The 22,954-nt window shown below is 34.9% G+C and overlaps 1 protein-coding gene across 1 annotated transcript in view; it reads left to right on the plus strand.

Annotated features, from left to right (window-relative positions):
• The window catches only part of LOC148956060 (2-amino-3-carboxymuconate-6-semialdehyde decarboxylase-like), a 206,081-nt gene extending 189,921 nt beyond the window's left edge, over positions 1-16,160 (plus strand). The window contains exon 5 of the mRNA XM_089093860.1: positions 15,775-16,160. Within this exon, the coding sequence (XP_088949986.1) occupies positions 15,775-15,819 (45 nt within the window). The 3' untranslated portion in view covers positions 15,820-16,160. The remainder of the gene's footprint in view (positions 1-15,774) is intronic.
• The last annotated feature ends 6,794 nt before the right edge of the window (positions 16,161-22,954 follow it).

The following is a 22,954-nucleotide window of genomic DNA, read 5'->3' on the forward strand; positions in this document are numbered from 1 at the left end:
ACCGAATGCTTCCAAAGATCTTGTTTCGTAGATTGGATGAACAGTTGCGTCGTAGTCGTTCATCTTGGCTTTCACACCATTGTATGTCTTGGGGGCTACGGAGACATGGGTAGTAAAAAGGGTATGGAAGGAGGGCTGGCTGCCATGCAATCACTTCTGGCTCTTAAAAAGGATACTAGAGCTTTCAATTTTCCATCGAATGCATCTCCTCTCAAGTTTCTATGACGACTCCTTCTGTGCGAAGTGGTCAGGCGAAAAAAAAAATGCGTTGAGGACACGCGGCTATTTACTCAGAGGATACTAGACACCAAAAGTTGTTTTTATTGATGGGGTCTGTGCCTTTACACAAGTTTACTGTATTTTCAGTTAATCCTTAACGAATCCGATGACAAAAAGATTAGAGTGGAAAATTAAACTATGAATAAGCAAGGTATAGGTAGCAATTAAGAGGGAAGTAAAGGAAGCACAGAAGGCATTCAAGTATGCAGTAAGTAAATATTAAATCAAGGCTACGAATAAGATCATCCTGGCTCTGGAAAATGCAGCCAGACGGCACAATAATAAAAAATTGTATTGGCCTATTAAGAAACCGAGGGGAAGTTGTCAGTCAGAAAAAATCTCTGTCAAAAATCGGAATAGAGCCTCAATTATTGATCAAGAGCTTTGAAGAAAGATGTGCAGAAAGAAAGTGTTGACAAGGAATTGAACCATGATAAACGTGTGTTTTTACTTTCCAAGATATAAATGTTTTTACTTTCATAACTTTAATAAATCAAATAATATTAACATTTTGATTATTAAATATCAGTATATGTATATTAAACTGACAATGCACATTCATTTGTATTTTTTTCCGTAAAGTGTAAATTATGTTCTGGCTTTGGGAAGAAATAGGGGTTTTGAGCCCTACTCATGTTAATTTCTGCTCGTTTTGAGTTTGACTCGATTATTTATTGTAATTTCTATTCATTTTGGGTTTCATTTATCTATCGATGCTGATTTGTGGTCGTTTCACGCTTGGTAGATTATTTGATTTTAATTTTTGTTCATTTTTGGTTTAATGGAGTTCTTTACTTTTCTTTGAAAAACTTATTTCGTGGAAAAGGGTTTTTTTTAAATTAATTTCTGTTCGTTTTATATTGACAGAGTCTTTTCAGGGAAAAAGAAAATAATACTTTAAATGTTTTCTATTTTTTAAGACTGTATGGTTTGGCCTGCTGTTTGTATGCTGGAGAAAAATTTTCAGCAATTAACAACATACAACTTTTTAAAAATCTGGACACAAATATTAGTATTTAATTTAGTTTCATACCTCCTCTAGTTGACCTAAAATAGAAAAGTTGATTCCATTCGCAAAAAATCTGTTTACTTTCTTTGATAGCTTGGATACACTTACGCTATTTTCATTTGGTTAAATTTTATGAGCAGAAGTAGCCCCGGAAGTTTGAACATAATACCCTCAGTCGTTCTTGGGATACTGCAGAGATGCCTTGTTGGGAATTAGCATTAACACAGTGCATTTTGATTTAATCTAAAGGCGACATTTAGTTTTTAAACATAATGGGTGAATGGGAGGGTGGGCTTAGGAGAGGGACTAGTTGTCCTCCTATCACTTTCGACTATTAAAAAGGGCATTAGTCCTTTCAATTAAATGGGCCCTTTTCGAAGTTCCTACGACAAATTCTTTGATACGAAGTGCCCTGGTCTAAAAAAAAATAATAATAACACATTGTACCCAGATCGATCTTTACTATAAAAGTGTCAAACCTTCCAATCACTTATGACAATTAAAAAGAGCACTAGCCCTTTCAATTTCTAATCGATTGAGCCCTTTTTGAGTTTGTACGACAACGCTTTCTATAAACACCTTATATGCCCCCACGGCATAACTTACAACCTTTGCCCTTAGGGCTTTGAGGGGGGTTATCATCCTCAAAGACCTAATTTCCAGAATTTTCAACTACGTTAAACAAAACGACCATCTCAAAATTTTGATTAGATTTATTTGGGAAAATGCTGGGTGTGAGACAGGGTTTAGGTGCCCTTCAATCACTTTCGACTATTAAAAAGGGCAATAGCCCTTTCAATTTCCAATCAAATGAGCCCTTTTGAAGTTTCTACGACAAAAATTTCTATAAAAGTCTTATATGCCCCTAGGGCATAAGTTACAACCTTTGCCCTGAGTGTTGCGGGGGCTCGGGGGGGGGCGGGGTTGTCATCTTCAAAGACCTAATTTCTAGAAATTTCAACTACGTTGAACAAAATTAATATCTCATAATCTTGATTGGATGTGTTCGGCAAAATAGTGGGCGTGAGAGGGGCGTTAGTTGCTCTTCAATCCATTTCGACTATTAAAAAGGGCTTTACCTGTTTCAATTTCAAATCAAATGAGCCCTTTTTAAAATTTCTACGACAACTCTTTCTGTAAGAACCTCATATGCCCCCGGAGCATAACTTACAACCCTTGCCGTGAGGGCTGTGGGGGGGGGGGGCGGTCATCCACCAAGACATAATTTCCCGTACTTTCAACTACATAGATAAAATGGCTATCTCAAAATTTTGATTCCATGTGTTTGGGGAAATGGTGGGCGTGAGAGGGGATTAGTTGCCCTCTAATTACTTTTGTCTATTAAAAAGGGCACTGGCCCTTTCAATTTCCAATCGAACAAGCCCTTTTTGAAGTTTTTACGACAACGCTTTCTATAAAAACCTTATATGTCCCAGGGCATAACTTACAACCTTAGCCCTGAGTTCTGTGTGTGTGGGGGGTGGGGGATGTCATCCTTAGAGACCTAATTTCCAAAACTTTCAACTACGTTGAACAAAATGGCTGTCAAAAATTTTGATTGGATGTGTTTGGAGAAAAGGTGGGCGTGTGAGGGGGTTAGTTGTCCTCCAATCACTTTTGACTATTAAAAAGAGCACTAGCCCTTTGAATTTCTCATCGAATGCTTGTTTTTTCAAGTTTCTATGACAAAGTTTTCAATGAAAACCTTATATGCCCCCAGGGCATAACTTGTAACCCTTGCCCTGAGGGCTCTGAGGTGGGGGGCTGGTCATTTTCAAAGACCTAATTTCCAGAACTTACAACTAGGTTGAACAAAATAGCTATCTCAAAATTTTGATTGGATGTGTTTGGATAAATGGTGGGCGTGAAGAGGGGGGTTAGTTGCCCTCCAATCACTTCACTTTCGACTATTAAAAATGGCACTAGCCCTTTGAATTTCCAATCGAATGGCCCTTTTTCAAGTTTCTACGACACAGCTTTCAATGAAAAGGTTATATACCCCCAGGGCATAACTTATAACCCTTGCCCTGAAGACTGTGGCGGAATTATCCTGCTCAAAGATATTATTTCCTTATTTTTGAATTGCGAGGAGCAAAATGGCCACTTTAAAGTTTTGATTGGATGTGTCTGGGAAAATGGTGAGCGTGGAAGGGATGCTAGTTGCCTTCCAATAACTTGCGACAATTAAAAAGGGCCCTAGCCATTTAAATTTCCAATCAAATGAGTCCTTTTTGAAGTTTCTATGACAACGCTTTCTATAGAAACCTTATATGCCCCCAGGACATAACTTACAACCCTTGCCCTGAGGGCTTGGGGGGAGTGTCCTCCTCAAAAACATAATTTATATCTGGAAATCAACTACGGTGAACAAAATGGCTGTCTCAAAATTTTAATTGGATGTGTTTCGGGAAACGGAAGTGGAAGGGGTGTTAGTTGCCTTCTGATCACTTTCGTCTATTAAAAAGGGCACAAGCCACTCTAATTTCCAATATAATGAGCACCTTTCAAAGTTTCTACGACAACCTCTTCGATACAAGTGCCCTGGCCTAAAGGAAATATATAATAAATAATACATTGTGCCAAAATCGCTCTTATATGCCCCCAGGGCATAACTTAAAACCCTTGCTCTGTGGGCTATGGAGGAGAGTCCTCCTCAAAAACATAACTTCTATCTGGAATCTTTACTACGCTAAACAAAATGGATATATAAATTTTTTTTTTTTCAGGAACATAATTTTATTTAGACATAAATTTCAAAAAACAAACGCCAAGGAACCTTTCGGTTCGTTACGCCAACTCCAACTTCCAACTCATAATTCAATATAAATAAACAAAAACAAAACATTATCTCCCGCCGACGGTCTAACAAAACAACATAACTAAAAATTCCATTATGGCGCTACTAAAAAATAAATAAAAAAAAAAAAAAATCAAACAAACTGATAAATATTATTACAAAAATCCCTCAATTTTCTCCGGAAAATACTTCGGTCATGCTCACGCACAACCCCAATTGGTAAATGACTCCAGGAGCTCGGCAAAACATGCCGAGCAGAGAACTGTGACCGGGTTGTTTCACACGGCGGCCACCGAAAAGCATCTGCATTTCTTGTATTATAATTGTGAAGATCCACACTAGTTATAAACATGCCATTAAAACATTCTGAGGTAAGGTTATTAATAATATCAAACATTAATATAGATCGATAGAAAAGGAATATACCTGCTAGAGGAAGAATATTCAGTTTCAAATACGCTTTTCTCACTGAATCTCTCGGTCCATAATTTACTAAGATCCCAATGGCAGAATTCTGCAAAGCTCTAAGTCGTTTCAGATGGGATTGAAAAGTTGAAGACCATACCGAACAGCAATATAAAAGGTAACAATGGACAAGTGAAAAATACAAAAGTCTAAGGACACGGACAAATGTGTTTCAATTTCCTAATAATTCCAACATTACGGGCAATTTTAGATGTTATACAATTTATATGATCTGAAAAACTAAGCGTCTCATCTACAATAATGCCTAAATACCTAGTCGAGCGTACTCTATTAATAAATGAATTCCCACACCTAAACTTTTCTATCCAAGGATAATACGTTTTAGAACGAGCAAACAACACAAAATTACACTTCTTAAAATTTATTTTCAGCTTATTTAACCTAGTCCACTTTTCAATCAAACTTATATCATGTTCAACTGCTCGGATCAACTCTTTTTCAGTTCTTGCGCATATCGTAAAACTATTATCATCAGGAAATAAAACTAACGCTTTTACAGGGATCACATTTGGGTCTCCACTGTTTATTGAATCAACAATATTAGATAAAACTCCACATAGATCATTAATATATACAGCAAATAATAGTGGACCAAGGGGAGATCCCTGTGGGACTCCAGACTCGACATCATATTCATATGTAGCTGGTTTTTCATCATTCAAATATAATTTTGTATCAGTTAGGTAAGACTTCAACAGATTCCGAGGTCGTCCTCTTATACCGGCATTATCTAATTTACACAATAGAATTTCATGGTCCACAGAATCGAACGCTTTTAAAATATCTAAAAATACAGTTATGACTTTAAGATGTATATCAAGGCCATTATTGACCAACGTTGTAAGAAACTGAACTGCATGCTCTTTAGAATGTTTTTTTTCTGAAACCGAATTGGTTCTTAAAGAAAAATCCTTTCTTCTCTAGAAATGTCTCAATTCTTAGGCATAATATCTTCTCCATTATTCTAGCTATAATCGGAAGCAGTGATATTGATCTATAGTTACTAGGATCTTCTCGGTCACCTGAATTAAAAATTGGCACTATTTTTGCAGCTTTAAACGGCTAAGGGAAGATTCCATCCTTAAAACACCCATTAATATGTTCGAAAAGTTGATCCTTAATAACTGGAAATTTATTTTTAGGACGCGGAGGGATAGAAAATCTGATCCAGCGGAATTATTCTTTATTCTTTATTCCTTAAATCAACAGTTGCCTTCCAATCACTTTCGACTATTAAAAAGGGCACTAGCCGTTCCAATTTCCAATTGAATGAGCCCTTTTCCATGTTTCTACGACAACTCCTTCGATACGAAGTGCCCTGGTATGGAAACAAAAAAAAAACATATTGTGCCAACATCGTTCTTTACTTAGGCAGCGCAATCGCGCTGCCTATGATTAGAAATGGACATCAGAAAACAACTAAAGGACATAGAAACGTAATTCAAGGGATTGAAGAATGAAGCTCTTAACAAAATGGGGTGTAGTAGGAGAGTGAGCGGCCCCATGAGCAAATATGGTATTTTTTAGTGTTTCATGAAAACAGAAAATTGTATTGCAAATCTGTTGGTAAAAGGGAAAACCCAGTCCAAAAGTATATCTCTTTCCATGCAGATACGCTTATGCCTGTGAGGTATTCCTGTTTTAAGAAATAAACATACTTTTGTCATAATATTGGAGACTTGATACTTTCCTCTGCTAAGCAATTGTATATTTTTTATTCCCAGATCTTCGAAATAGAGCCACGTGGAAAAGACGTTTGTTTTTCTTGACATATAATTATCCACAAAAACGTGACATTACTGATTCTTCTCTAAATAGGTGGTGTCCTGTTTTATTGCTTCTAGTTTGCTTTCTTTTCTACAAACAAAAGGCATTTGCTTGTTTTTTCTCCTACTTGTAGTTTTGACTCACCAGAGAAAAAATAAGGACAAAAAAAGAAAGAGGAAATATTTGGCAAACTACTTTAATAAGTAGAAATTATATACACAATAAAGTTTTACCTAATTTCCCAGCCACCTTTCGGAGCAGCCTTAAATGATGATTTTGATGAAAGGGTTTTACAGACTGGGTCTTTGAACCCTGACTATTTGAAACTAATACTAAGGTTTCTAGGTAAAAAGGTAAAGAATATAAAATTGGACTTTACAGTCCCTAACAATGGTTCTGATCTCCGTTTCATGACCCTTTTGCCAGGAAGTGATACGGGGGCTTACGGGTTAGCCATCCTGTGCTTTTGCTCACCCTTCCTGTTAACCCTCCACAGATTTCTCCTGCCCATTTAGAGCTGGGTGGACTCTAGTAGTTTTACGGAGTCACGCAACTGACCCTTATTCAAAACCAATTAACTTGCTACACCCGGCCTCGAATCCCTGTCATAACGGACAAATGATTTCAAGTCTACAGCGCTCACCTGTACTAACCGTTTAATATTTCAAAAAATAAAATATATACACTAAGCAATAAGTATTTTCTGATACTAAATTTTCAAAATGCATTCGATTCAATGACGAAAGTGAGTTGAAGTTCAAATAGTTTCAGAATTCTCAAATTTAAACATATGTTCTACAGTTAAGTCAAGAACGTCTACTTGAGGATTCTATTCTAGGATCTCTATAGTGTGTTTACTAGTCAAATTTTTGTAAGGTTATCTTACGTTGAATACAAGAACATATGATTATTTCGTTTATTGAATGTGAGCCTTTTTCTTTGCAACATAGTTACCAGTATTCAATTTTCTCTTTTCCCTTCAATTCAACCAGTATTTCAATCTACTTGAGGATTCTATTCTAGAATCTCTATAGTGTGTTTACTAGTCAAATTTTTGTAAGGTTTTCTTACGTTGAATACAAGAACATATGATTATTTCGTTTATTGAATGTGAGCCTTTTTCTTTGCAACATAGTTACCAGTATTCAATTTTTCCTTGCAACCTAATTACCAGTACACTCAGTGTTGCCACCCTTGTGGTTTCTTGTTCCATCCTAGGGAACAAAATGCCAAGTGGGTCTTGGCGGGAATTCTTAGAGATATTTCTTGTTTCCTAGATTTCATCTACACATGATTCATCACATGATACATCTAATTCTTCGAATATGTTACTTACAAAAGGCACTAAACATAGAAATTAGCTTTCAAAATAATTGTTAAGCAAATGTCTATAGTGAAAGAAAAAAGGGAACACAGCTGCTTCCCATCCAAAAGAGATTTTCGTTGATGCTGAAGATTGAGGGTTGTAGTCTTATATATGGGATATCTGGCTGTGATGATCCCAATCATTTTCGAGGGATTCCAGCCTGTTTTTAGAAATTCCCATACTTTTTTTTTGCAGTAGGGACTTTTACCATTAAGATCAATCGAAAAATAGTTACCATTCCTGATTCAGCTTTAAATGGCAATTTTTTCCTGCTGAGCAATTTTTCTTAAACACGTTTGTAAATTTCTTTTTACTATAAGCTAGAATTCGTTTTTTATGCGTCAGACGCCACAACCATAGTCTAGAAAGTTTAGAAACCGTATGAGCAAAAAACTGAGTGCATCTTTGTAATGCTGAATACCGCAATTGAATAAAAAGAAGCTATAATTTCGTCTATAATTTAACTTATAGTTATAAAGTTATGGAAGTAGCGTTTTCTGTCTATTAATAAAGTGGTATATGATAACGAAAATTGCCCTTAACTATTGCTACTGCTACTAACAACTCACTGGAGCACCAAGCCGTCTGAGGCCAATAAAGCAGCGCACAAGCCTCCTCAACCTAACTTCATTCTAAGCTTCAATCTTTGCCCTCCTCCCATGAAGGTCTAATTTCCTTTAGGTCCTTTCTTATGACCTCTTCCCAGAGCATTCAAGATGACCTGGTTTTCGCTGACGCAGTGGATGGCCGTAAAGAACAATAGTCAGTAATATTTCGTCCTTCATCAGAAAACATATGCTAGTCATCTCAACGTTTCTCTCATTATAACCCTAAAAAGTGAGAAAGAACCTCATTTTCATACGGCTTATTGTTCTATACACTATCAATAGTTTCGGTTTCTGTTGACAAAGGTCGGTCTTTACTTACAGTTTGTTTCTACATACTGTTTAATTAAAGACATCCTTGAATGTCAGGGGGTGTTCTGCTCCCTGCTTTGGCCCCTGATTTTACATTCAAGGTTAATATTCTTAAAACAATACATCGAAAATGATTTTCATCGCTGAAAAATACTCCCTACGAAAAATATCCACCGATTAAAATTTGGTCAGCCTAGGATTTCTGCAACAATGGAGAATTTTACAACTTAGTGTCCCTTCTTGGGGCCTAGTTTGGCCCAACTTTTTTTCATTAAGTTCCCCGTGGCCCTAGAATTATGACTGTAAGTTGCAACTGGTCAAGGAAAAATGTTCTTTGGCTCAGTTCTTGATGTTCCAGCACTGTGTCCTTCCCAACATGAATGTGTACTTCGCCAAACAACAGTTCTTGAAAGTTTGAAGCCGATTGGAAAAACAATTTTGGCTCTCTTTTGAATCACTTTTGGAAGTAGGACAGTGTCTAAATTTTAGTTGTTTAGTTTAAGGGTCCGCTTGATCCACGTTCTTTCAATTTTAAATTCCGATATGTTCAGAACAACAGTGTTTGTCTAATTCAGGGTATGTTTTCACTAAGTTCTAAAGTTATGAAAAAGATGTCACTCAAATGTCCATCGGCTTCATGTTCACACTCTTGTGCCCTTTCAGGGTATTTCGAGCATATTACTTCATGTTTCAGGCCTTACGGTTCTAAATTATCTTTTGTGTTGTTTTTAAAGACATTTATTGTGGCCGGTTTGTTCGTGAATACCTACTCTATTTGAGGATAACCCATAGGAAGAAATGTGCGCAGCAAATTTAACGTTTAAATGTCTTTGAGCAAATTTAACGTTTTTCGTTTCGTGTACGCTGTTGTGCCGTCTTGCTGGAACCATATTGGTGGTTCGTTTTGTATCGAAGGTCGAACAAAATTTTTAGGCATCTGACAATTCCAGGGTCCATCGCTATGTTCGAAAAATCAAGGCCCGTTACTTCATTTGCCGCTACTCCATATCATAACGCACTGTAAGGTTATGTTTGTTGTAAAGTACCGTTATAGTTGCCATCCAGCTGTTACCAGCTTGTATATCGTAGGTTTGGGTTGTTACCATTACTCCCTTTATAAGGGATATAATGATGGTCCTAAGGTAAATAAACTTTGGTAGCGTGCCTTAGGCTTTGACCTGACTAATTTGGCGTACCGACTGGGATTATTCGAGAGACTTAAATAAGATTGTAGAGAGGTTTTATATAGTACAATGACTTTTATTAAGCATTAAGGGAGACAATGTTACATATACATAATCCTAGTCAGTTCATAATCGGTACACAGGGGAAGGAGGTTACAAAAAAAAACTTTAAAAAAGCATAAAAAAATTTGTTTATATTCATTTTTGTTAGGTTTTTACGAGTCCCCCCGTGGCTATGGCCTTGTATGGAGGTAGAGTTTCGCAGTTTTTCAAGGACTCTTTCCATTTATTATGTTTGAGAGCTTTTTTACTTCAACACTTACAGTTAAATCATCAACACTTACAATTTCCAAAACGATCAAAAATCCAGAGGTCAGTATAATTAGTATTTAGACCACACGTCCTGTTTTAAAACAAGGAAGGGGTATTGCAAATTTCCCGTATCTTCACCGCCATTCCGTCAGCTCTTAGTTTGGTGGTCACTTTCAAAACTTTTATCTGGAACTCACTTATATTACGCGTTGTTGCATTTTTATATGTTTTTATTAAAATCAATTTATTCAAACTTAAAATTTCAGGTTTTTACAGAACATTTTTTTTGCCATAAAGCCCTTTGCACTCTGGCTTGAAGATTTTCTGTCCCTCAAATCCTTCTTTTTAGTAACTTCTTTGAGCTTTCTGAGGAAGTTTGAATCCCCATTGGCCAAATCTTGAAATCGCCTGCATAACTAAAGCCTTTTTCCATGATATCTCGGTTGAAGTTGTTGCACAAAATAAATTCTGTGTGGGTTCCTGTCCTGTTTATGAGGTATTTGTTGAAGAGATGATTGAGAGATCGCAATCTGACTTGATTCTCTCCTTACTTGTGAGGATGGACGTCCAAACTTTCTGCTAATCGTTAACAATTTTCATCTCTTTTTGCTGTGTGGTTCTTCCAGATATGCGAAGATCGGATACAGGTCTTTGTCGGTAATATTGAGCCACTATGGCTTTAATTCCACTGGGATTAGAGGAATTTCCTGTGTTGAATTGGCATTGAAATTTTCTTTGAGTTTCTGATATTTACTCATTCAACATAAAGTACCACTCTGCGATGAATATCCTCTTCTTGGTGGTGTAGCGACTCATGATTACTTTTGAAGGGTTCTGAAGAGAATAAGAGAAACATATTAAAAGTTAATAATAATTTATTTACAACCCACTTTTATACAAAACAAGCGGAGTAAAGTACACTAAAAAGGAAAAAAAAAATCAAATACACAGAAACAAAGATAACTTAAACCTTAATCACTGACAAAAAAACGCGGATAATATTATGGTTTGGGCCAAGGGACACAAAGACATTTCTTGTCAAATTATTATTAAGCAATTCAAACGATTGGATAATGTCGGTAGCACCATACTTCTCAGAAATACGTGTATTACGATATGAAGTGGGAAGGTACAATGAAAATTTGCAATATCTAAAATAAGCGATATGAATCTGGCACAAATCATTCTTATTCAATAAAGATGAGATAAGTTTTATCCTTCATTAAATACACATACAATATTACATGTTATTAATCCCTCAAAGGCTCATTGGCCTGTACAAAGAGGGAAGACATATGAATTACATACTCAGAGATAAAAAACAAAAGAAAATTTAAAATGATCACTTACTCATATATGAAGGAGAAGAAAAGAAAATATAGATAAAATAAAAACTATAGAAAAAATTAGAATAAATAAACTAAATTAATTAATTATATTAAATAGACTCAAAAAGAAAAATAATAATGAAAAAAAAAAAAATATTATTACTATAAGCGAATTCCTATCGTCGAAACAGAATTATGTGTATTGTCAGGTAGAACCAACATCATAATAGCTGTTACGATATTATTCATAACTCTTATCCAAGATATTAAAATATCGTAACTTAAGCCATGTACAGCCCTTTTAAGCTTATATTTAAAACTATATAAATCCTAGTTCAATCAGCTCTGCTTATTTCTGAGGCTAGGTAGCAAAATACAATAACAAATACATAACAAATACATTCCACTTAAAAACAAGACAGAATGGTCACAATATGTGGAATAAATTTTAGCTAAAGCTCGGCGTGAATATTTTCCAAGGTTAGGTACAATTTTCGCATATCCGATCTTCAACTTTTCTTTACATCTCTCGAAACTTGAAGTCGCAAAAAAGTGAGTGTAGAACAAATACCAATTCCTAACCACCGTAAACTCGCAACATTGCGAATTACTGATGACCCACAGGACAAATTATGAGCAGATGATTTGGGATTGAAAACTAAATATTCGCATTTATCAAAATTCAAAAACAGACCAACATCCCGAAACATCATAGAAATACCTTGCACCGATAATGCCAAAATAGACTTGGTTCGGCTTAAAACTAGCAGGTTTTCCGCATACGCAATATAAGATACGTCAAATAAATTATAAAAATACGAAGGCTTGATTCCTAACAACACATTTTGAATGCAAGCATTAAATAGATAAGGTGATAGCACCCCACCCTGTCGTACTCCAGATTGAACTGGTATATTACTGCAGTACCCTGTACCAGATTTTAAACGAAGAAACGAATTACTATACCAAAATTTAAGTACATGTATGACAGAAGGCTTCACTGTAAACTGTGACAAAGAGTGCCACATTTGTGCATGGCAAATGCTATCAAAGGCTATAGACAAATCCAACGCGCAAAGATGTAATTCACAACTTTTTGACTAGGCATCATAAAGAGTTGAAGCTAAAACCTTATGCGCATAAGGTTTGATGAAGTAATGATGTTTTTTTTTATCCGTCAGCTTCTTTTGGGAGCCCCCTCATATAGAGGAGATCATAGTTTATTTTGGATAGTCATGCTTTATTTCAAAAAGTAAATTCACAAAATAAGTTGTTTCTCTCGAGGCATTACTGTGGAAAAGTTAAATCTTAATTTAAAGAGTTGTGTTTGAGGGACGGCAACCCTCCTCACATTTTAGGTTACCCCTTGGTATACAATTAAAAATGAAAATAAATTAAATAAAAGAAGCAAGTTTTTCTTCAAATGAAAGCAGTTAGCGATATTAAAATTAAAACGAACAGAAATTATTCCATATTGGAAAAGGGTTTCTCCATCCACAGCCCCCTGTTCTTTGATCTAAAGTGTTACTTTTGGCCCCAATTCTTCGAGACCGGCTACTCAAGACAAAGGCAGTTTAACTGGAATAAGAATTATGCTTAGACGACTACAATACTGTTTTTAAATTTTGCAGCCGCTCGTTACTTGTGTTTCAAAAAACTTTGTTTTAATAAAACATGCAACAATGTCGAATAAAAGAGAAAAAGAGAAATTTATGTCCTGTTCTTCGCTGCTAAGAGTGTGCTTTAATTTCATTTGGTTTTATTTTTGCAGCGAATTTTTTCAAGCAAACTGTTTTACTCTTTAAGCTTATATCAGTAGAGGAAGCCAAACAACCACACTTTTTTACTATTGCCGTATTTACCTTACTACGTCAAACACTGAGCTACTAAAAAAATGATAATTTTTGTGTCATTAAATTCTAAGCACAGTTCATATAATTATCCAGTATAATCACTCCCTATCTCACCCATTATAAAAACCCGGACCGGGGTGCGAGTGCTCCAGAGAACGTAGAAACATAAGCGGCATCAGATCTTTTAACGGGTAGACAAGTCAGACGCGAAACAATCGGAAACAAGTGGAAACCCACTAGTACGAATAATGCACTTTACGCTAAACAATCGGAAACAAGTGGAAACCCGCTATTAATAGCTGCACGAAGAAGTGGGAGGAGCTTTTTGTTCGCACCGAGAACGAAGACCAGAAATGATCTGCGATAAGCTTACTGGATAATTATATGAACTGTGATTCTAAGGCAGTAAAAAGCATGAATAGCTTTTGAGTCACAAATATTTTACTGGTAAACCTTTTGTTTTTGCGTCTGGTTTTCGTAGTCGAATAACTGGAACAAGGAAAGTCCCAGAATTATCCTGATTAAAAATTTAAATATTTAGATAATACTTTCAATGCTATTTTTTGACTATTCTATCCTATATAGTTATACTATCTAATTTTCGACGTACCACCCCATATTAAGTATTCTTTTTCTAAGACCACATTGCCTTTCTTTGACGAACAAATAAAAGTTCAAATTGGGATAAGTCCTTATATTAGAGAGTAAAACAGATGTAAAGAATTAGGATATTTCAGCCACACACACCAGTAGTCATTATCAGCAGAAAAACTAGAGCTTTCCAATTAAAGCGAGAGAGTTCCAATTTGGTTTGATGCTAATTCTCTTGCCTTAAATGTTTTGAAACTAGTTTTTTAGTTTTTTTTTCTCGTATATCTCAGGCTTGTCCTCAATTATCTGAAATTCATATATCCAAAGGCTTTATTATTAGAAAAACGTATTGCCATGTCCGTTTCCTAGGTATCCTCGTAGATGAAAATTTATCTTTAAAACACCATATTGGTTTGATTAAAGTGAAGGTATACAGAAACCTCGGTATTCTAAGAAAACTCAAACATACTTTTCCAGTACCAATTCTAAGAATCCTATTGTATAGCTTAATTAATTTTTATGTTTCCTATTGCCCAGTCATATGGATGTCTACTTTCCCTTCTTTTCTCAAACCGCTTTCGAATACTTACGAATTAGCTATAAATCTTGTCCAGGATGTAAATCGTTCGGCAACTAAATCGTTACTTGATGTTAAAAAACTTTATATTCTTTCCTGTGCTTCTTTCGCTTTTCTTCAGCTCCATGGTGATATTCCTAGGTCCCTTAGATTTACGTCTTCTTTTGAATCTGATCGGTCAAATTATCAGCTTCATAGTTCTATAATTATCCAAATTCCGCATACACCAACAATAAGATCCGATTGTAATCCACTTTTTGCTTGTCATTTGACATGGAACACCCTTCCCGATTTGGCTTGAGAATGCCACTCACTTGATACCTTCAAAAGACTAGTAAAAAATTCATTGTTGTCACATGATTAATTTTCCTTACTTTTTCCTGAATAAATTTTTAGTTTTTCCTGAATAAACTTTACTTTATAGTTTTTATTCATTTATATTTTCTTTTCTTTTTCTTTTTGCTCTTCTTTCTTTGACTTAGAGTATAAGTGTTTTTTTTTTGTGGCTTATGCGCAGCCTTTCTCGTGGCTTACTTTTGTATTTTGAATGGTTGGCAATAGTTTTTCATTTAATTGTTTTTCGTTTCTGTTTTTCTTCTCTTTCTTTCTTTATAATCTGGTTGTGACCAGTGGATTCTAGAAGGGTGTGAAGATCACTTTTTTGATTTGAGAATAATATGCAGACAAATGAATTATATTATGCTTTATTGATGTTTGATTTTTTTTCTTTTGTACTGTTTTTTTTTTCATCTCAGTAAGTAATTGGCTATCTAATTGGCTATCTCTAAGTTTATGATCTGTATATACTCCCCTAATCACAGACCAAGGAGCCTTTGGTGGGACTAGCACAGTGTATTATTGTACGTGTATTGATAATGAATAAAACCTTATCTAAACAAATGTATTTATTCAGAACAAAAAAATTGTGACCCGAAAGTAAATATTTTATTCTGTATATGTGTAGTTTGTTTACTTTTCTTTACTTTCAATTGTAATATTTTAGTTTTTCTGCTGATGACGACCACTGATGTGTGTGGTCAAAATATCCAGATTTGTGATATGTGTTTTCACTGTCTAATAAAAGAACCTGTCCCCACTTGAACTTTCATTTGTTCGCTATACTATTTAAGTGTATTAGTTTTTACCATTCCTCAATTTTGTCATTCTCTATACTATTAAATCCATATCGTTCAGAAATATTTTAGCCAAAAATATTTCTTGTATAAATTACAGTAATTATAATAGTTATAGATTTATTAGTGACTGGGCTTAAAAAGAGTAAGCATATTAAAACTATGTCTTTTTCAGGATAAGCTTTTGCACGAAAATGCTGTGAAATTCTTTGAAAGCTAAACTTTGTCAGACGTATCTAAGTCTCCATTGGCTCTATCCGACGAAAACTATCAATAATTGTGCGATTTTTTTATTTCTTCTTTAGTTCTGTTTTCACTTTTGTTTCTTAGGATTTCTTAGTTTTAATTTCTCACTTTGTTAGCTAACTCTTTATTTCTACTTTAAACCTATTGCTAGATCAATTTCTAATTTACCATCGAGAAGTCATGCGGGTTGGATTATACTTCATGATTAATCAAGATAAAAAATGATCTAGTATTTTTTATTTTTCTCTTTCATTTTGTTCCTTGTTTGTATAGTTTTTGTTTGTTTGATTTCATTATAAATTTTGGAACAAATAATTGCTTTTGCAATGGAAAATTGTATTATTTAGCTATGAAATGAAATATACAGTTATTAAAACACGACTTATACGGATAGGAACTGAGGTCCTTCATTTTATCCCAAGACATGAAAATAAACATATTCCCCTGGATCCATCCTTGGTCTGTTCGTAATGGAAAATCACGATTTTCAAGATTTGTCTTATTGTTGTTTAAAAACCTGCAATATTTTAGGAAATATTTTAGGAACTTTTTTGTCGGTATTATCATGTAGAACAATAAAAATAAAAAAGAAAGACTAATTAGTTAAATTAGACAATTGTTTTTGTCCACAAAACTTAAACATTAAGAATCTGTTGATTGTTATATGATCTGCATTGTTGCATTGTTATATTATCTTAGGACAAAAGGGATTGGTTTCCCTTCGATCACTTTTGACTCTTAAAAGAGGCACTAGAACTTCCAAAACACCCAAGCTCTTGCCTTGAGGGTTTTTTTTGTGGGGGAGATATCCCTAGAGACGTAATTACAAACCTTTCAACCAGGCTGCACAAAATGGCTATCTAAACATTTTGGTTGGATGTGTTTGGGGAAATAGTGGGTGTGGGGGAAGGGTAAGTTCCCACCCAATTACTTTTGACTCTTAAAAGGGCACTAGAACTTTCAATTTCCAATCGAAGGAGCTCCTTCCAGTGTTTCTACGGTGAATCACTTTATACAGTGTCTCGGTGAAAAAAAGTAGTGTATTGTGCCTTCATCGTTGTTTACTTAGGCAGCACTATTGCGTAGCCTATATCTATGTAAATACCCTTGTAAATACCCTTGTAAATTTAGCACTATTGCGCAGCCTATGTAAATACCCTTTCAATAGTTCTTGGAATCTTTTCACGGCAACATTTTGGCCCGGATTGACCCAAAATTGCTTTTTACTCGCCAAATTTTTTTTCAGCCTTTTGGCCCGTAAAATATTATTTTTTTAATATTATTGTAATACGGACTGGGATGATTGCACGCGTGATCATCCTTCACTTGTAAAGTAAGGAATTCACATCTTCATAAAAGTGGTCTTAGGGCTCTAGTAGATGTTTAATTTAATTGCATAATTTCCATCATGATTTTCCTTAATTTATAAAATATATATGATTGTGCACACTTAACCATTTCAAACAATCAGTTTTTATTTTCACTGTTCCTGGTGCTTCAACTTTAAAATAGTTTTAACAAATTATCAGTGATTAAAGATTATATTTATAAGAAATAAATAATGTTGTGAAATACTGATTGGGCCAAATGCCAAAATGATGCCTTAGAAAATCATGGTAAGTAGTTTTGCTAGTTTTGTGTGATAAAGACGTTACCCCGTCTTTGTGACTACTCCTACTCCTACGTGACTACTCCTAAGAATGCATGGTTCCAGAAGTTACTGAAACTACAGTCAGTTATTGTTGCCAGGTTTTCTTAGATTTCGAAAGCAGCATGATCTTTAGCCCAAAGTTATGACACAAACTTAGTTTTGGCTTTTGGAAGACAGTCTCAGTAGTTCTGTCAATGAACTAAGATCATATCCATGTTTTTTTTGGTAGGGAGTGAAGGGGAGATCGCAAAAAAAAGTTTACAATAGCGTAAAAAAAGTGAAATGATTTTTTTATTTTAATGTAATTTCCTGGTATTCTACTTGATATTAAGAAAAAATATAGCATGCATTCTAATGCAGAAAGACTTACCATTTTCAGACATTTTGTTGTAACAAAGTCAAACAGTTCAAACAGGTAACGAACTGTAATTAAGGAGCAACTCGGCTCAATAGTATTCGAAACTCTAAAAAATTTTAACTCTGAAATTTTGATACCAATAGATACATCAGAAGAATCAAATTTTTATGCTGATTTCAAATAAATAAGTTTCATAAAGTTTAGTCTTACCCATCAAAAGTTACGCGTCTGAGAACATCTGCCATATTTTCGGAAAAAGGGGAAAACACCCCCTAAAAGTCATAGAACTCTAATGAAAATCACACCATCAGATTCAGCGTATCAGAGAACCCGACTATAGAATCTTTAAGCGCCTATCTACAAAAATGTGGAATTTTGTATTTTTTGCCAGAAGAAAGCTCACGGATGCGTGTTTATTTGATTGTTTTTTTTTTGTGTTTTTTTTCAGGGGTGATCGTATCGATACAGTAGTCCTACAGTAGTAGATACAGTAGTAGATACAGTAGTATCGATACAGTAAAAATTCTATTGCCCTTTTCAAGTGACCAAAAAAATTGCATGGCAACGTTGCCCCCTCCCAAGCTCATTTTTTCCCAAAGTCACCCAATCAAAATTTTTAGATAGCCATTTTGTTCAGCAAAGTCGAAAATCTAATAAATATGTCTTTGAGGATGACTTAATCCCCCACAGTTCCCTTGGGGGAAGGGCAAGTCATCCTCAAAGACATATTTATTATATTTTCGACTATGCTGGACAAAATGGCTATCTTAAAATTTTGATCGGGCGACTTTGGAAAAAAATGAGCGTGGGAGGGGGCCTAGTTGTCCTCCAATTTTTTGGTCACATAAAAAGAGCACTAGATCTTTTAATTTCCGGTCGAATGAGCCTTTTTGGAATATTCTAGGACCACTGGATTGATACGATCACCCTTGGGGGAAAAAAATAAATAAATAAAAACGCATCCGTGATCTTCTTTCTGGCAAAAAATAAAAGATTCCAAATTTTTGCAAATAGGAGCTTGAAACATCTATAGTAGGGTTTTATGATACGCTGAATATGAAGGTCTGATTTTCATTCAGATTCTATCACTTTTAGGGGGTGTTTCCCCCTTTTTTCGAAAATAAAAAAAAAAAAGTTTTTCCGAGGGAAGTAAAGAGCAAAGTGAAAACTTAAACGGACAAAAATTATTACTTCACAGCCTATTTAAAACTTATTAATAAAACTAGTAAAAATAAACCAAATAATTATGTTTCCCTATGCTCTTAGGATTATACAAAACTAGCGCTTAATGAAAACACAAAAGTCAAGCATAAAACCAGGATTATTGATTTAAGAGTCAAAAGTGAGTATGTAGTCTGACAACAGTAAACGAATCTATAAAGCTTTTCATAGTCTTTTACCAGTTGTGACATTAGTAACTTTCAGTATACAATTAAATTATCTTAAAAACATAAGCGTAAATCTAAATATTTTTTAATAACCGCGAAGTAATTGAACAGCATACAGAAATATTGGATTGATTTATCAAGCAGCATTTTGCTCTCACCAGCTATAATACCAATAGTGGGTAATATACAGTCTTAAATTGTAAGAAATATGCTTTAGTATCGCTTGAAATGAAGATCAAATAAAACATAATATGAACTCTGGAAATCCGATTATTTCGCTCTATACAAGAGTGAATATCAAGCTATGATACAAATTCTAAAGCTAGTCTATAGTCCCAATACTATCAAGATGGCTTTACTTCGAACTTGTGTACAAACTAATCATGACATGTCCGTTTAAGAACCAAAACGAGAGCCAGTCATTGAACTGTGCCATTGTGTAGAAGTGATACCAAATTAAACGTAAAAAAAATAAAGCAAAATCCTAAAATGGATTGTTGCTTTATCTTAAAAGGAATTGATCCTAAAAGGGATAATAATTTGGTTCTATATAAAGTATCCTTAATTGGTTTGCTTTTACTGTACCAAAACTCCTATATTTTCTTTTTGTTTTCAGTAGGCTAGTTTTGTATAATCGTAAAAGCATAGGGAAACATAATTAGTTGGTTTATTTGTATTAATCTTATTAATATATATTAAATAGGCTGTGAAATAATAATTTTTGTCCGTTTTAAGTTTCAACTTCGCTCTTTACTTCCCTTTTAAAATCTTTGTTTTTTTAAATTAATCTTTATTCGTTTTTGATTAAAAGTTAATGTAGAAACAACAATGCAATGATTCGTTTTTCTTCATACGGAATAATGTATGTTCGTTTTAGGTTTTAATGTCACTCCTTTGTTTCAGTTAAAGTCATCCTCATTTAATGTCATTAAAGTCATACCTCATTAAAGTCATCCTCATTAAAGTCATACCTCATTTAGAAGAAAGTAATTTCTTTTTTTCGCAGGTTTACTTAATTTTATAAAAACTTTTTTTTAATATAATTTCTAGTCACCGTTCTAGGGGAGATAAGACACCTCTAGAAAATACTGCAAACAACCTTGACAGCTAAGAAAATCTTTCTGGCTATAACATAAAGTTTATTGTCCATACTTCACGAAACAGTAGACCTACATGGTTTTCAGGAACGTTTGTTTTTCGATAAGCAAAAAGTTGTTTTCACTCGGCCGTCTTTGCCTGAAAAAACCATAATGAAGACAGGGCTTTATAAATCAGCTACTGACTAGCAGAAACTAGAAGGCTACTGTAACAAAAGAAAGATGTTTAAGGGCTCATTTAATAGCTTATATTTATACTTAATCGCTTTTTATAAATTTGACTTGATAACATATTATCACGAAGTGCACTTTCGGTTGTTTCCCCAACTTTTTTAAGTGAAACAAGTGCCTTTTCCAATGAAATAACCAAAAAAAAGGTGATTTCAAAACCTAAGTAAGAGCAAAAACTAAGGAGACAAGGACGTCCCTTCCCCTCAATTACTGCCGTTAGAACTAGCACACAGGCTTCATCGCAGAGTGAAGTTTGAAGGTTCAATTCAAAACTGTTGATGAATCAAGCTTAATTTTTGGTAGATGTTTAGTTTAAAAGTTCTTAGTTTCAGTTAATTTGTTTTCGCAATAATCTTTTACTTTTAATATGACTAGGAAAATTATGAAACTTACTAAGAAGGTCTGGAGGGGGAGTGTATGTGAGGGGATCTTATAAACCTTCAGTTAAGGGCTTTGGACCATAATTATCGCAATGGTACCGTTTTATGCTTCCAAACTCTTCCACTTAAGAAGTGGTACCAAAAGTGTCATTTTTAGTGCTATATGGCACTTTTTGATCGTAAAATAGATAAAAAGCACGTGGATATGAGTAAAAGGTTGAAAATCTGCCTTCCCGGAATATGCCTTAAAAATGAGTGCATCACACTTGCAAAAATAGTGGATTATCTGAAAAATAACCATAAGAAGGGACGAACCATGATTGAAAAAAAATAAAATAAATCCAAGCTAGAATTGAACGTATGATAATGTAATTTGAAGTCCAGCGTTGTACTGACAGAACCAGACCTCTAATAATATAATTTAATATATTGATGTTTGTAGGACTTTAATTGTGTGGCTTATTAAGGGGGACTGGAGGAGGAAGTTGCAGGAGGTTGTCTTGCATACCTCCCGTTAAGAGTTTTGGACCATTATTATTACAATGATACCGTTGTATGCTTCCAAGATTTTCCACTTAAGAAGTGACACCAAAAATGTTGTTTTCAGTGCTGTATCTCACTTACTACTACTACTACTACTACTGCTAACAACAACTCACCGCAGCACCAAGCCGCCTGAGGCCAACACAGCTACGCACGCTCCTCCTCCACCCCCCATTTATTCAAAGCCTCCCTTTTTACAGCCGCCCACAAAGTTCCCATTTCCTTTAAATCTTTCTTTATGACGTCCTCCCACCCCAAACGAGGACGACCTGCTTTCCGTTTAGCCCTAGACGGTTGGCGGATAAGAACAATCTTTGGCACGAACGGTAGAATTGATAAAAAACACGTAGATATGAGCAAAAGTTTTCAAATGAGCCAATAAACATCACTCTAAAAAGTTCTAGTAGCCCACTCGCCCTAGCTTTTCCACTTTAGACATGGCACCAAGAGTGCCGTTTTTAGTGCTATTTAAACTTGCAGATGGTGGAATTTATAGGAACAACGTAAATATGAGCATTATTTTTTATATGAGCTATCAAAAATCTATCTAAGATGTTCTGGTAGCCCGCTAACCCCACCCCTCAAGAAACGGCATACAAAGTGCCTTTTTTCGTGCCTTATGGACTTGCACACGGCAAAATTTATATAAACCGCGTAGCCTACATATGAGAAATAGCTTTTGAATAAGCTCTTAAGCATCTCTGTATGATGTTCTAGTAATACGCTAGGCCTGGAATAAAGAAGAAAAAACGAGCGTTTTAACATTTTTTAACTTTTAGTTACTATGCGCTGTGGCTCGCTCTTTACTAGGTTGCAGGTAATGCTTCAACCATGGCAAAGAGTTCATTGCAAATTCTCCTCAGAAACTAGTTAACATTAAAATCTGTGAAATCTAATAGATGGTTGAATTTTTAAAAACATAGTAAATATAAGCAATAGCTTATAATTGAGCCATTAAACATCTTTCTACGACGGTGTGGCAGCCTGCTAATGTTTCAGTAGCTTACTGATGAGCAGACGATTTATGAAACTTACTAAGGGGTTTGGGAGGGGAGTGTACAGGAGGGGTTCTTGTGAACCTCCAGTTAAGGATTCTGGAACATAACTATTACAATAATACCTGTTTTGTACTTCAAAACTTTTCCACTTATGATGTGGCAACATAAGTTTTGTTTTTAGTGCTATATCGCACTTACGAATGTAAAATTGAAAAAAAAACACGTATATAAGAGCACTAAATTCAAATGAGTCAATTAACATCACTTTTATAAGTTCTGCTAGCCCAATAGCCCTAGCTTTTCCACATGAGACACGACACCGAAAGTGCCGTTTTTAGTGCCATTTGGAACTTGATGACGGTGGAACTTATATGAAAGACGTAGATATGTGCAATATATTTTATATGAGCTATAAAAGACCTGTCAACGATGTTCTGGTAGCCTGCTAGTGCGACCCCTTGAG

The sequence above is a fragment of the Artemia sp. Qi Xiang Cuo genome, chromosome 1 (assembly GCF_049724085.1).
Source record: "Artemia sp. Qi Xiang Cuo chromosome 1, ASM4972408v1, whole genome shotgun sequence".
Taxonomy (NCBI): Eukaryota; Metazoa; Arthropoda; class Branchiopoda; order Anostraca; family Artemiidae; genus Artemia; species Artemia sp. Qi Xiang Cuo.